This window comes from Nannobrachium achirus (assembly GCF_963921795.1).
Source record: "Nannobrachium achirus genome assembly, chromosome: 11".
NCBI lineage: Eukaryota > Metazoa > Chordata > Actinopteri > Myctophiformes > Myctophidae > Nannobrachium > Nannobrachium achirus.
The window spans coordinates 18,066,107-18,079,883 of NC_137820.1; the positions used below are offsets into that span (position 1 = coordinate 18,066,107).

Below are 13,777 nucleotides of genomic sequence, written 5' to 3' on the forward strand. Positions count from 1 at the left end.
AACTTAAAACACACACACACACACACACACACACACACACACACACACGGCGTCTTCTTTAGTATTATTGTTATTTATTATTGCTATGCAGAACGACTGTAATGTTACCCAAGCGAAATTTGATTTGTTGAATTCCTGTGGTAAATTTCGAGTCCTTGTCGGCGTGACGGGTAGTGTCGCAGCGCTGAAGCTGCCTCTGTTGGTCTCCCAGCTTCTTGAAGTGCCTGGGGTGAGCAGAGCTGCCTGCTCCATTCACTAGTATCTGGATATGTTTATTTGTTGGTCTGACCTGTGCCTACTGCCTATGCTGTGTGTCACTATAGTTTGGGTACCGGGCAAACGTCTAATCTCTCTTTTGGGTCTCGACCTGAAAACTGCTCTATACAAACTAGTTTTATGTTCATGCGTGTCCTATTATTTCCTAATAAACATACAAACTCTAACCACTAGATGACGATGTTGACTTTTTTGCACTACGTAATACTGCACACTAATACTTGCTTACGCCACCGGGGTTTACACACATACATACAGTACATAGTACTGCAGTGCTGAGGAAGATAAACGCTCAAGACAATTTAGACAATAATAGAGCACTGTCTATTGGGGAAATGTATTCTTAATTCAGTTAGAGTGTACATATTCTGAATGACTGATCCTAACATTGGCAGGAACGACAACAACGATAATAGTACCTGCTAAGAAATATTTTGTAACTTTGAGTAGATGTGATGTTTATGATGGTCTATACTTTTTATTCATAGGATAATAGGTTCACAGTCATAGGATGTTTTGGGGGGAAAAGAAGAAGGAAAGGTTTGGTACCTACCAGCTACCACATTTAATTTAATGTACAAATGTGTCTCTTTGTTTTGCCTATACGCCCTAGGTGGATGTACGAGTGGTCACCACAGAGCATGCATGCCACTTCTATGACCCTGCTGAGGTTACTGTGAAAATCTACAGTGACAAGGATGAGTGGGAGGTAGCCTAATGACATATTTCTCAAATGCCTTTATTGTTTACCTACGTTATTGCCGCACTGATACATACAGTATGTTTCATAATTCCCATGCCTGATGACACTACACTGTTCTAGCTGTGGACAAAGCGCTCTGACCCGGTCCTGCACATCGAGCTGAGGCGCTGGGCAGATGTATTTGTCATCGCCCCACTAGATGCTAACACCCTGGGCAAGATCGCCAGTGGCATCTGCGACAATCTATTGGTGAGAGCAGGCTCAACAAAGCTTGATGTCCCGCCGCCCAAATGATTACAGTACACTACACACATGGAATATTTCTCAAATGAATTGCCGAAACGCTACTTGGGGGCTGATCTTTATTTTCTTATCGACAGACATGTGTGGTAAGAGCCTGGGACATCAGGCGACCTCTGCTGTTCTGTCCTGCTATGAACACAGCCATGTGGCAGCACCCCATAACGGCACGACAGGTTGACAGCCTCAAAGAATTTGGATATGTCGAGATCCCCTGCATTGCCAAGAAACTAGTGTGTGGCGATGAAGGTATGTTGTTTATTCAAGAACCGGCTTAAACGGCCTGTCAAATCAACTGAATCCTCAGGACCATCAAAGCCATGTATATGTTCTCAAACCCGTATGTACAGAAAAGTGTTGGTTTAACTCTGAGTGTGTAATAAAGTAGTAGTTTCTGAGTACGTAATCAACTGCAATGACACAGCTCATTATGCGGTGTTTCAAGCATTCCAACAATGCCAGTAAGCAACAATGGAGCATTCTATTTTTGACAGAGCAGGCGATAAGATCATTAGTTTCAATGCCAAGATTTCATGAGGTGATGACTGAGCCAATTAACTACTGACATATTAGTGGAAGAAATATGTAACACAAATAGGCTAATGTGTTCACTTCTGGCAGAAAGCGTGAAAATTTGCACCTAGGGGTATTTTTGTGTGCCGAATTAAAAAATGTACGGTCCCAAGCACTTTTCCCATGGGGTCAGGTGGCTCTAATTCACTTACCATTCTAGGGAAAAAAGACCCCCCAAAAGATCTTCTTTAAATAGCATGTGAGGGGTCTATCTAGGGAGTTTTCATGATTCTGAATCCATTGCAAGCATTTGTTTTGCACGAAAAAAAACATTCCTTGGGCAAGAAATGGACCCTACACAACTGTGAAAAGTGATGACTCATCACTAAACCATAGTTTTGCGGGGTCCATTTCTTGCCCAAGGAATGTTTTTGTGCAAAACAAATGCTTGGAATGGATTCAGAATCATGAAAACCCCCTAGATAGACCCCTCACATGCTATTTAAAGAAGATTTTTTCGGGGTCTTTTTTTCCTAACCCTAACCCTATGGTAAGTGAATTAGAAAAAAGTGAATTTGAGAAAAGTGCTTGGGACCGTCAATTTTTGAATTCAGCGCACAAAAATACCCCTAGGTGCAAATTTTCACGCTTTCTGCCGGAAGTGAACACCTTTTTCACATATTTCTCCCACTATATATACTTTTCCATGACCTTCAACTCTGAGGGCAAGCTTAAAAGTAAAATATTGTACAAAAGTTGCATTTGAAAATTGTTCCATTGTCTTCCATAGCAATATTGCAGTTGACTGAAATCCACAAAAGTTTTAATTTTTATTTTTTTAAATGTACCTTTATTTTATAAATGGGGAACAAATACATTATAATTTTTAATGACATTTAACGCCTAATATTTGTACATTTGCTGAATGTTGAGTCTGAGTGTATTTATTTAATTACTATGTACAGTATATTATCTTGTAACTGGTAACCCAATATATCTGTTACAGTCAGTATAATCCGTGCACTTATTGTATGTGTTTCAATTCTCTTAAAACATGTGTCCTAGCATAAGAGAGAAGAGTACAACATACAGTATATTGTCAAACTGTTTATTGTCTCCACCAGCCGAAGGCTGAGGGAGAGTATGTTTTCCCCTCCGTCCGTCCGTCCGTCCGTCCGTGCGTCCGTCCGTGCGTCCGTGCGTCCTCGCAGTTTGTGAACAGCTAATCTCAGTCACCGTTGGCCCGATCGCTGCCAAACTGAGCACACACACTCCCTGGATGCCAATCTAGAACCTCTGCCCCACATTTTTCAAATCAGCCTCATGGTGGCGCTATAACAGGCCGATTTGTGTGGCCTGGTTGTTACCAGCTAATCTCCGGCGCCGTTGCCCCGATCGCTGCCAAACTGAGCACACACACTCCCTGGATGCTAATTCAGAACCTCTGCCCCACATTTTTTAAATCAGCCTCATGGTGGCGCTATAACAGGCCGATTTGTGTGGCCTGGTGGAGACCTGTGCTCGGAAGAGCACTGCTTCTAGTTGACAATGATTATCATATTACATAAGCGTATAAAATCATATCATCATGACATGGATTCGATAGCCAGCCCAGAGGGGCCCGGGTGTTGGTTGAAATCATCCTGCAAGGGCTTCTGATGGGGGCGGGAAGCCTCAACCCCTTTTCCCCTCCCCTGCTGGGCGGGGCTTCTAGCGGGGCCATGGCGAGCGTTGCAAAGGTCGCTTGAGTAGCCGACACACACACACACACACACACACACACACACACACACACACACACACACTATAAGACAGTTTGAGAACCCCTGGATTAATGAAATGAACTGCTACACACACACACATAGGGTATAGCTTAATGAAATGGACTGCTCAAATGCACCGCTCACTTCAAACTGGGTTTGATTTTTTTGTATTTAAATTTAAAAATAATCGCCTTGCAATTTCGTTGTACTTGTACCAAATGCAAATTCGTCTATTTGAGAATAGCCAGTGCCTACTATAATATGGAATAAAGTATGTTTCCCACATACTGTTTCCCAGCTCTGTCACGGTGACTGAGTGCTAAGCATGCACTCACCCACCGTGACAGAATGAGCTGGGAAACATGAATTCAGTCAGCTGTCGTGTCGTGTGAGGTGAATGGTCTGTCTGTGTGAGAATTTGTGCGAGTAGGAGTTGTTTTAGGTAGAGGGGGGCATTATCAAGTATTGATTTGCGTAGGCAAATACTTGTAAGGTTAAATGGACGAAGGCCTCATTTGACCCATCTGAGGGAGAGCGAGGTAGAGAGAAAGAGGGTGAGAGAGCGGCCATCTACAGGGCAAACTGTGGGGGAAATGGCAAACATTTAGTGATTATTGTGGAGACATGTAAAAGTGGGAAAGTAAGCCAAGCCGTTCAGATGTCAGAGCCATGAGCGATTTTTGTGTGAAGTTTGAAGGCAATTGAACTGGTCTGCTATGAGGTGGTAGGCTACTGGGCACGCATACATGCTGGCTCTGGGCTGTCCTCGGGTTATAATAGTGAAGTATATAGTTATAATAGTAAGCAGAAAGGTTCATACGTACATACAGTTCTACTACATTATCTCTACAATGATGAAGTGACACACATTTTCTTGCTTTAACTTTTCTCCATCTACAAATGAAACAAACTGATACTCTGACCAGGTTCATTATTAGATATACATCTAGATTTTAGAACCTCTAGTCTAAAACCTTCTATGCTGTATGACAGCTGTCAAAACATGGAGTCGACAGAGATTATGCCCAACGACTGTTTGCCTGATATGTGTGTGTTGTTGAGTTGAATACCAAGTGACTCCTCCTGTACATGTGGAATCACCAGCCACTTCTTCTCACCTGACTGAGTGAGAGTGAGTCATGGTGAAGTCACCTGAGCAAATTATATCTCGATACTGAACAAGTGCCCCATTATTTGATAAAATACAATGAAAACGAGCACATGTCTCCACCAGGCCACGTGTCCTGGTGGTGCTATAATAGGCCAGTGTAAAAAGGGTGGCATGTGTTCTTCACCAATCTTAGACCTTTCATGGCGCCACCATGAGGCTGATTTGAACATTTTGTAGTGTAATGTCTTCCTTGGCCTTTTGCGAATGTGCGTGCACAATTTCATTACAATTGCAAGCTGTGTTTGATTTGAGGCATTTTGTTTGAAATGGATCAATCCTGCAAAGTTTGGAGGCCAATCTTAGCCAATCAGGATGGAATATTTAATATGGGGCAGATCTGTCTTGATCATATGACTGTAGAGATACTGTGTACTGATTCGTAAAATCTGAAGGAGTAATATCCAAAAATGTGTCTTACATAAGTCGGCCTCCTGGTGGCGCTATAAAAGGCTGATGTGAAAAATGCAAGGAAAGTGTTTTTCCTTGGCCTATCGGGAGTGCGCTTCCAAAGTTTGAAACTGATGGGTGGAGTTATAGGTAAAACCACGGCCTGTTATAGCGCCACCATGAGGCTGATTTCAAAAATTTGAAGTGGCATTTCTTCCCCGGCCTAGCGATTTCATGTTAATAGCACTCTGCGTTTGTGATTTGAGGCATTTTGTCCAAAATGAACCAATCTTACAAACTTTGAAAGCCAATCTCAGCCAATCAGAATGGAATATGGACAATCAGACAGATCCATGTCGATCACATGACTGTAGAGATACTGTCTACCGATTTGCGTGATTTTTGGACACAATCTGTAGGAGTAGTGTACAGAAATGTGTTTTGCAAACATCGGCCTCATGGTGGCGCTAGAACAGGGCCATTTAAAAAATGTGGGGCAGAGGTTCTGAATTGGCATCCAGGGAGTGTGTGTGCTCATTTTGACAGCGACCGGGCCAACGGCGCGGGAGATTAGCTGGTAACAAACTCAGAGGATGGACGGACGGACGGACGGACGCACGGACGCACGCACGGACAGGGGCGAAAACATACTCTCCCCCTGCCTTCGGCTGGTGGAGACAACTAACACAGAATACATGAGATATAAGATACATTCTGCCTAGATTGTTAAGCACAGTTATGCAAAAGTATTTAAAATAATTATAACAGCATTTGATCCAGTTTCATGTACGGTGGAACTGGAAAAAGTATACTGTATATTGTATACTGTATACATTTCAGTATAGATTTCAGTTCCTTCCTCCTCCTTTCTCTCAGCTCACTCAGTCTCTGTGTCAGGTGATTTGTGTTTGTCAAAAAGACTTAAGTATCTTTTCAAGCTTCCTTTCTTCACCCTCACTGCATCAGTTGTTGCTGATGCAATCTGAGAATCCATTACATAATGGCATCTGGGGCACCACCTTCTTTTTTGTGTAAAAAGAAAAAGAAAAAAAGAACTAATTTTGTCTCCTCCCCTTTCTTAGTCCACTTCCTTCCGGTCCTTCAGGATCAATGTTTAAAAGGTCAGGCTTGCCCACCCCGGCTTTAGATAGCCTACATTCACCCATTAAGACCTTAGGCTGATTCTACGAATTCCTTCTAAATCAGTAGTTCTCAAACTTTTTTTGTGCCAAGGACACCCAAAACGATATGTACAGTATTTGGCTGCAAACCCCCATCTGAAAATGTTTTTTGCTAGGGACCCCCAGAAGAGAAGATTTGTGTTAAGGATCTTTAATTATTCAAAATGTTTCAAGCATTTCAAGATTGTCCATAAATGCATAAATGTTCAAAAATAGCAGATATACAATCTTGCAGCGCAGCACAAAGTGACCAATGTTCTAAATCCCAAGAGTTTTCTAAAAAACGTATGCTTTCCCTGTTTTAATGGCTTAAGAACAAAGGCTGGTGGACTTTGATGAGTGTGAAAACGATCCCTGTGGATAGAGAAATTGAAATTGGCAGGCAGACAGCAAGGAGTCACAAGTGTGATGATTCAAGATCATATCGGTCACAAAGCTCGTACTTAAAAGTACGGTATGTGCAATGAAATGTTGTGTGGCAGGCTCCACACCCTGAAGAAGGCAGCATCGCTGTCCAATAATCATTGGTGTAGAGTCAGACTTACTTTTTTTTATCTTGTCCTTAGTAAACGTGGCATCGGTAACTATGTTTTTAGTGTCTTTACTGTTGTCCGGCACCTCAATAGTACTGGTGTGCGCACTTCTGAACTGTGGCAGGCCTTGAAAACAATGTCTACTGTAATAAAAATGAGGTATAATACAAGTAAGATAAATAGTAGATAATAAAAGTTATAATACTAAGTAGTAAAGAGTAGAAATGTTTAAATTGATGGTGTGTGTGTGTGTGTGTGTGTGTGTGTGTGTGTGTGTGTGTGTGTGTGTGTGTGTGTGTGTGTGTGTGTGTGTGTGTTTAATATTTAAGTTGTTTTGGGATGATCTATACTTGAGTTTAAATTATCACAAGTTTTACTTTTAATGTAATAATTTAAAATAAGATTATTTTAGTTTTACTCCACTATATTAACACACACCTTGCTCAATAAAATAAAATATGAATATATTTGATTGTAAGTTTCTCGTCCTCATGATATTGGACTGTATCCATCCACACAAAAACATCTGGCACTGTCATCAAGACAATTTGCATGGATGACGTGTGCGTGCATGTGTGTGTATGGGTATAGAGGAGCCTACGAGCCCCAGTATACACAGGCACAGATCTTGTTTGGATGATCACTGTAGTTTGCAAAGGCTGACCAGCCAAACTAAAACAACATTCCATTATTGCTGGCTCCAGTATTTCTATCAAACTACGTACTATATATTTATAATGTTACAATTTAATAACTTGATACTATAGCAAAATAACAGTTTGTTACCTGTTCAGAAGAAGCTGGGTGTCTGTCTTAAAATGTATACAATCCCCTCGCCATCTGTGGACTCAACTCAACCACCATATTTTGTGGTGTTGTCTTGAAAACCGAATTTTGTTAATTCAGTTTTTTGGCCATTGTAAACAAAGTAACCAATCATGAGTGTGCATGCACATCATTTACATACTGGTCCCTGATATAGTTCCCTTTTCAGTTCACTTTCAGGTTCTTATAAATGGTTGTACAAAAGTCATATCCATAATTAGCTATTGAACTAACTATGACTGATATGCCAGGTACAGCGGAATATAGAGATATATTTGTACCTGAGGGAAGAAATACATTCAATACATCATCTTCTGAGATGTAAACAGTAAGGGAGTGTTTTTTGCAGGTCTTTCTGTCCGAGTGTATCAAAAAAGCAACTGGGTTAAGCACCGTTGGTCCGACCAGTTTAACATTCACCAGCGTAGCATTCACCAGCGTCGGCAGGTTAGCATTTCGCCAGGTTAGCATTCACCAGCGTTTTTTACTGAGGTTAGGGTTAAGGTTAGGTTTATCTCCGTCCCCAAACTTTCGGCACCTCCGTGCAGCCAACCACAAGCTTCCGCTGCCTTAACCCAGTTGCTTTTTTGATACACTCAGACTGAAAGACCTGCAAAAAACACTCTCCCGTACAGTAAGATAATCTTATGTAATCTTGTGTGATGTTACTTAGAGGCTGTAAAAGTGTAAAGTATCAAAGGCTGCACTTACAAATCTCTGAGTTTATTATATCTATCATATCCTTAATCATCACGTTTGTTAGCTCAATATTGCAAGCAAAGTGTCCCTTGACCAAATGTTAGCTATCGACATAGTGGTCTGTTTAATATAACTCATTATGCTGGGATAGAGGTGCTGAGATATTACTATATTTGGCCATTTGAATGGATGCTTTGGACACGCTCTGTTAGTAATGTGTGTGTGTGTGTGTGTGTGTGTGTGTGTGTGTGTGTGTGTGTGTGCGTGTGCGTGTGTGTGTGTGTGTGTGTGTGTTAGTACAGTTGGAAGCGGTCACAGTCTTACTAATATTGAGTATATGCCAAGTTGGAGTTGTGGACAGGCCAAGTTAAAGTAGTGAATAGGCTTATATATACAGATATTAAGTCCTTGACTGACCCTCACATATACTGTATCCTGTAAAAAAAAGACCCTGATATGTTGCCAGAGATAGACAGAAAGGCCTTATTGTCCATAAGTGATAACTCATCAGTTGTGCACTCTAAACATAAAATCTGTACATGTCCTGACAGGGTCGATGCAGGGACAGGGGTAACCAGAGAGTAGTGTATAACCTTGCTTATCAGCTTAACCAAACAAGGGATCACAGAGAACTCTTTAGGGGTGTATCTAAGGTGGGACTGTGTGTGTGTGTGTGTGTGTGTGTGTGTGTGTGTGTGTGTGTGTGTGTGTGTGTGTGTGTGTGTGTGTGTGTGTGTGTGTGTGTGTGTGTGTGTGTGTGTGTGTGTGTGTGTGTGTGTGTGTGTGTGTGTGTGAACCTGTTGCATGAGAATTGTATTAATATTCATCTTGCCTTGTGATCCGTTCCAGCGAAGGGTGTTGCAGCGCATAGTTGCATATTCTGTTTGGCACATCGTTGCTTTAAACCTCAGTGATTGCAGAATGATATAAATAATGAAGAGAAGGTTTCTAATACTACACATAATTGTGAATTAGTCAAATTGCTACGTTCCAGATAGGTTGGAATATTTTTAGTAGTAGCCGGGGAGCCACAGGCCCAAAAGCTCAAAGAATAGGGTTTTACCTGTGACGTCATGACATACTTTTTATTTTTGTTTTTTCTATTCATTTGGTCATTAAGGTACACAGAATGAGAGGCCTGCTCTGCCGGAAACTCTGCGAAAAAAAGTTATGGCCATTTGTATATTCACTCCATCGACTTCAATATACAGGAAAGAAACACACCAAAAAAATATGCTTTAAGTAGCATGTGAGGGGTCAAACTAGGGGTTCTTGATGATTCTGAATCCATTGCAAGCATTTGTTTTGCATGAAAAACATTCCTTGGGCTAGAAAACAGAGCAAAATAACGGTGAAAAGTGATGACTCATCACTTTTCACAGGTTTGAGAGGCTGAAATCTAGCCCAAGGAATGTTTTTCATGCAAAACAAATGCTTGCAATGGATTCAGAATCATGAAGAACCCTTAGTTTGACCCCTCACATGCTACTTTTTTTGGTGTGTTTGTTTCCAGTATAGTGAAGTCAATGGGAAACTTTTTTTCGCAGTGTTTCCGGCAGAGCAGGCCTCTCATTCTGTGTACCTTATTGACCAAATTAATAAGAAAAACAAAAATTTGGAGTATGTCATGACATCACAGGTCTTCTCTCATTTTGGCACAGTGGCTCCCCGGCTTTTTTTGGTCTCTTTTTGGGTTCTTGGAGTTACAAATATTATGAATCTTATGAATATAATTATTATTGTGTTTGTATCTGAGTTGACTGCTATGGTGATGATTTAACATCTTGTATGTGATTGTGTTGAGAAATCTATTATTTTTGATGAGCTTTGCAGTATAAATGCTGAATTGCCATGCGAGTGGTCTAGCCAACACAAACTCGGGACTCCTGGATCACTTCCCCCCACACTCCTATCTAACATCATTCCTGTAATGATGTATATAGGCTATATGTAACGAAGGTGATGCGAACCTCCCCACCTGGGCTTTGAACCCGGGCCTCCTGCGAGAAAGTCCAATATCTTAACCATTACTCCAAAGGAATATCCCTATGGAATGAGGGAGATAATAGACTTTTGAGGCTTCAGGCTAGGGCTGTGACTCTCTCCGCCACATATATGTGATATATTTCCAACTGCTGGTCATAGGTGATTTCGACTACAATTTGGTGTTGTTCTAGAAATAACAAAAGGAGGCACCATGTAAAGGAATCCATCTAATTAATGATTATAGCCATCCATCCATCTACTACTGCTTATCAGGAGCTGGGTCACGGAGGTAACAGAACCCCAGACTTCCCTTTTCCTGGCCACAGGTGGCCCGAGGTGTTCCAAGTCCAGTGTGTTGCTATAATTCCCCCTATCTGGTCCTTGGTCTGCCCTATGGCCTCATTCCAGCTGGAAGACGTATGCCGGAAACCTCCTTACGGAGGCGCCCAGGAGGCATCCATATTATATTCCTGATTATATCTACTTTTCATTCATTCATTATTTTTTTTATTTTTGTAAGGCGTTCCTAGTACCTATTAGGAAAGTTCAGTAAAGCCCTTAGTTGTAGGGAAGATCATGATGAATATGTTTTCATGGTATGTCTCTAGTCATCCATAATAAATAGTGTATGGTTATATTGTGTGAATCCATGCATAGATTAATATGCCAATAATTGATTAATGACTCTTACAAAAGCAGGTATCTGTTAGTAATAGTTTGTTATATTGCAGGTAAAGGGGCCATGGCAGAGGTGTCAACCATCATTAATGCAGTCAAACAACATCTTAAGAAACCTGAAGAGAACATGTGAGCATCCGTCGGAGAAAGACCTCTGGCTGGGCCAGATGTTCGGTTCCTGGGTCCTATCGAACACTATTTCTCTAACACCAATTACTATTTAAAAACTTGAAATGAAATAAAAATCTGAACAAGTCCAATGGAGTTCAATATATACAATGGTTTATTGCAGATGAGACGATACATGTTAGTCCAAGCTGGTCCATAAAATCAACTGAACATTCCTCAAAACTGAGGTCCTCAAAACCATAAATGTTATACCTTCTGATGACTCCTCAATAGTTCACTACTGTATCCCATTCTGTGTGAATCATGCACTCCTCAATATATATGTAAAAGATATGTGCTGTAAACATAAAAACAGCAATATGGCAATAAACCTCACAAAAATGACCATCTGAACCGGAAGGTACTATTAATATTTGTTGCAACCGCAGGGAGCAGTTGTGTTACGCTGTGTTACACTGTTACTCTTGCCTGTAATGCTCGCCTGTAACTGCACACACACGCGCACACACAATCTGTCTAGTTTGCGTTGCTCCACACTCATTGCACTCAGCTGTGACCGCTGCCTGGGTGCATATACTTTCACTTGCTACATCCAGAGTCAAAGACAGCCCTTGTCTCTGTGTATGTGTGAATGAATGAATTAATTTTAATTTTTGTGTCTTGTCAAAAAGACCCCTTACGGGATTATAAGACACCAAACATGAATAAACAATACCACATTCAAATGTGTATCTGTGTACATTGCCAGATTTACATTGACTATGCTTTTATTCTGTTGTTTCCCCGCGCTCTGTGATCGCTTCTCACACTTAAGGTGTCTTGTACTTGTCCTGTATCAAGTCTTTAGAAGAGCTGCCCTAGTGTCTAAGGGGTTAATTATATAGCGGAAAGTCTTCTCCCTGTCCCAAAGGAACTTTGACAGATTGGTTTCACTGCAGCCACACATCATTGTAATAAAGCTGTCAACCAAAGCACCTCTATGTCAACTAACATTTTGACTGTTCAACATCTATCAATTCAGTATATGTATGTGTGTGTGTATATTGTTATATACAGTATGTGTGTATACAAATATTGTATATTAATGATGTATTCATTGACATAAATAAATATTCAAATTAGTAGAATAAATATTGGTTCATTCTTTATGTAGGTAGTGTTTATAAGGAGCAAACGGTATTTGTGCAAAAGAATTTCTGATGATTTCTACAACGCCTTTAACAGATGCCGGCTTCAGCTTTTTTTCCCATGACTCTTAAGTGTCTAGGGTCAAACATGATGAAACCCACGTTTCCAGTGTCGGGGATGTTTATCTCTGAACCACTATTTTAGATGAAGACAACTAACCAGTCTGGAATGTGTCTTTTAGCGGAAGAACCATGGCATGATAACAGTTGCGATTCAAAAACAGAACTTCTCTTTTGGTAATCTAAGATGTGTACTTCCTTTAATAGAGGATTATTTTGTAGACATGACACCTCGCAAACACAAGCGCATTGTCCACTGAATGAGAAGTCAAGAAGCATACTCTGCGTTAAACAAGCAAAGACATCATTATGATTGCAGAACAACAAGATTGCAAAACATTACGTAACATTGCCAAATGCTATAGGTCACATTAACATTAATGTTAAGTCTGAACATTTGATTGAAACACTTTGCCAACAGGTGCCTTGTGGGCTGTGGTGGAGAGTAACTAAGTACATTTAATGCGTATTTAAGTACTTTTGTTTTATTTAGGATACTGACTTTCACTCCACTACATTTCAAAGACAACTATTTCCTACATTTCTAGGAAAGAAAAGAATAGACTACATTATAAATTATTTTAATCAAATATGGTGACCAGACTAAATTATTGGTTCATTTTTTTAAGCATTTATGCCTGTACTGCAACTTTCACTTGTAGTTGAGTAATATTTGCCCAGGAGTATCTAAACTTCGACTCAAGTACTGGGGTTGAGTATTTGTCCACCACTGTGTGTGAATTCTGTTGCTTATAATGAAATCTTGTTTTTATCTGCCATGGTTTATCTTTTGTCTCCCTGCATGGTATTGGCTTATTGACTTGCAAATAGCAAAGATTACTAGGTTACAATGCATATGTGCTGCGTTGTGTTTGGCTCTCCAAAAGCATCCTGCCCTCCCTGAGCTGTAACTTGTCCTGCTGCCATTGGTTGAATTGACTCGAAGGATGGTGTAAACATTACATCAGGCATCAGGCAGCCACGGGGAGTGAGTGACATCACGGCCTTGAGAGGACTGAGGAGTGTGCAGTCTGTTGGGATAAATGCAGTGTCTTCACAACTTTGATCAGGTGTCCAAGTTCACAGGCAATGTGAAATTATCCAAAGTTCAGCAGCCAAAACTAAATATATCTCTGTCGTGCTTGTTATCCTCGCTGAAACGTGCACCATAGTCTCGCGAATGCATTTTGCTACGCTGTGTTAAAGCACTGCATGTTCTCCCAGCACTCTTAAGTCTAATTTGTTGTGGTGTGCATTATGCAATATCAGATAACATAATCGTGATACTAAATCTTCACTATTATACTGTAAGTCGTGACTGGTCTGGTGAATAGTCAGTTGAATTACTCATCTGCAAGCAAGCATGTGCTCCAGGCTGTGGCTCCA

General features: G+C 40.8%; 1 protein-coding gene across 1 annotated transcript; it reads left to right on the plus strand.

Annotated features, from left to right (window-relative positions):
- Nucleotides 1-42: 42 nt before the first annotated feature.
- Nucleotides 43-12,114, plus strand: ppcdc (phosphopantothenoylcysteine decarboxylase). The gene is made up of 5 exons (XM_080737339.1): nt 43-229; nt 890-985; nt 1,100-1,228; nt 1,360-1,528; nt 11,069-12,114. Exons 1-5 carry the CDS (start codon nt 86-88, stop codon nt 11,146-11,148), a joined length of 618 nt encoding a protein of 205 aa, XP_080593465.1. The 5' UTR covers nt 43-85; the 3' UTR covers nt 11,149-12,114.
- The last annotated feature ends 1,663 nt before the right edge of the window (nt 12,115-13,777 follow it).

Bases quoted from the DNA above. Each gene is read 5' to 3' on its own strand.
- ppcdc (XM_080737339.1), top strand. From the start codon at position 86: ATGCAGAACGACTGTAATGTTACCCAAGCGAAATTTGATTTGTTGAAT. The intron at 1,229-1,359 runs GTGAGAGCAGGC...TCTTATCGACAG, and splicing joins GCATCTGCGACAATCTATTG to ACATGTGTGGTAAGAGCCTG. The intron at 1,529-11,068 runs GTATGTTGTTTA...GTTATATTGCAG, and splicing joins ACTAGTGTGTGGCGATGAAG to GTAAAGGGGCCATGGCAGAG.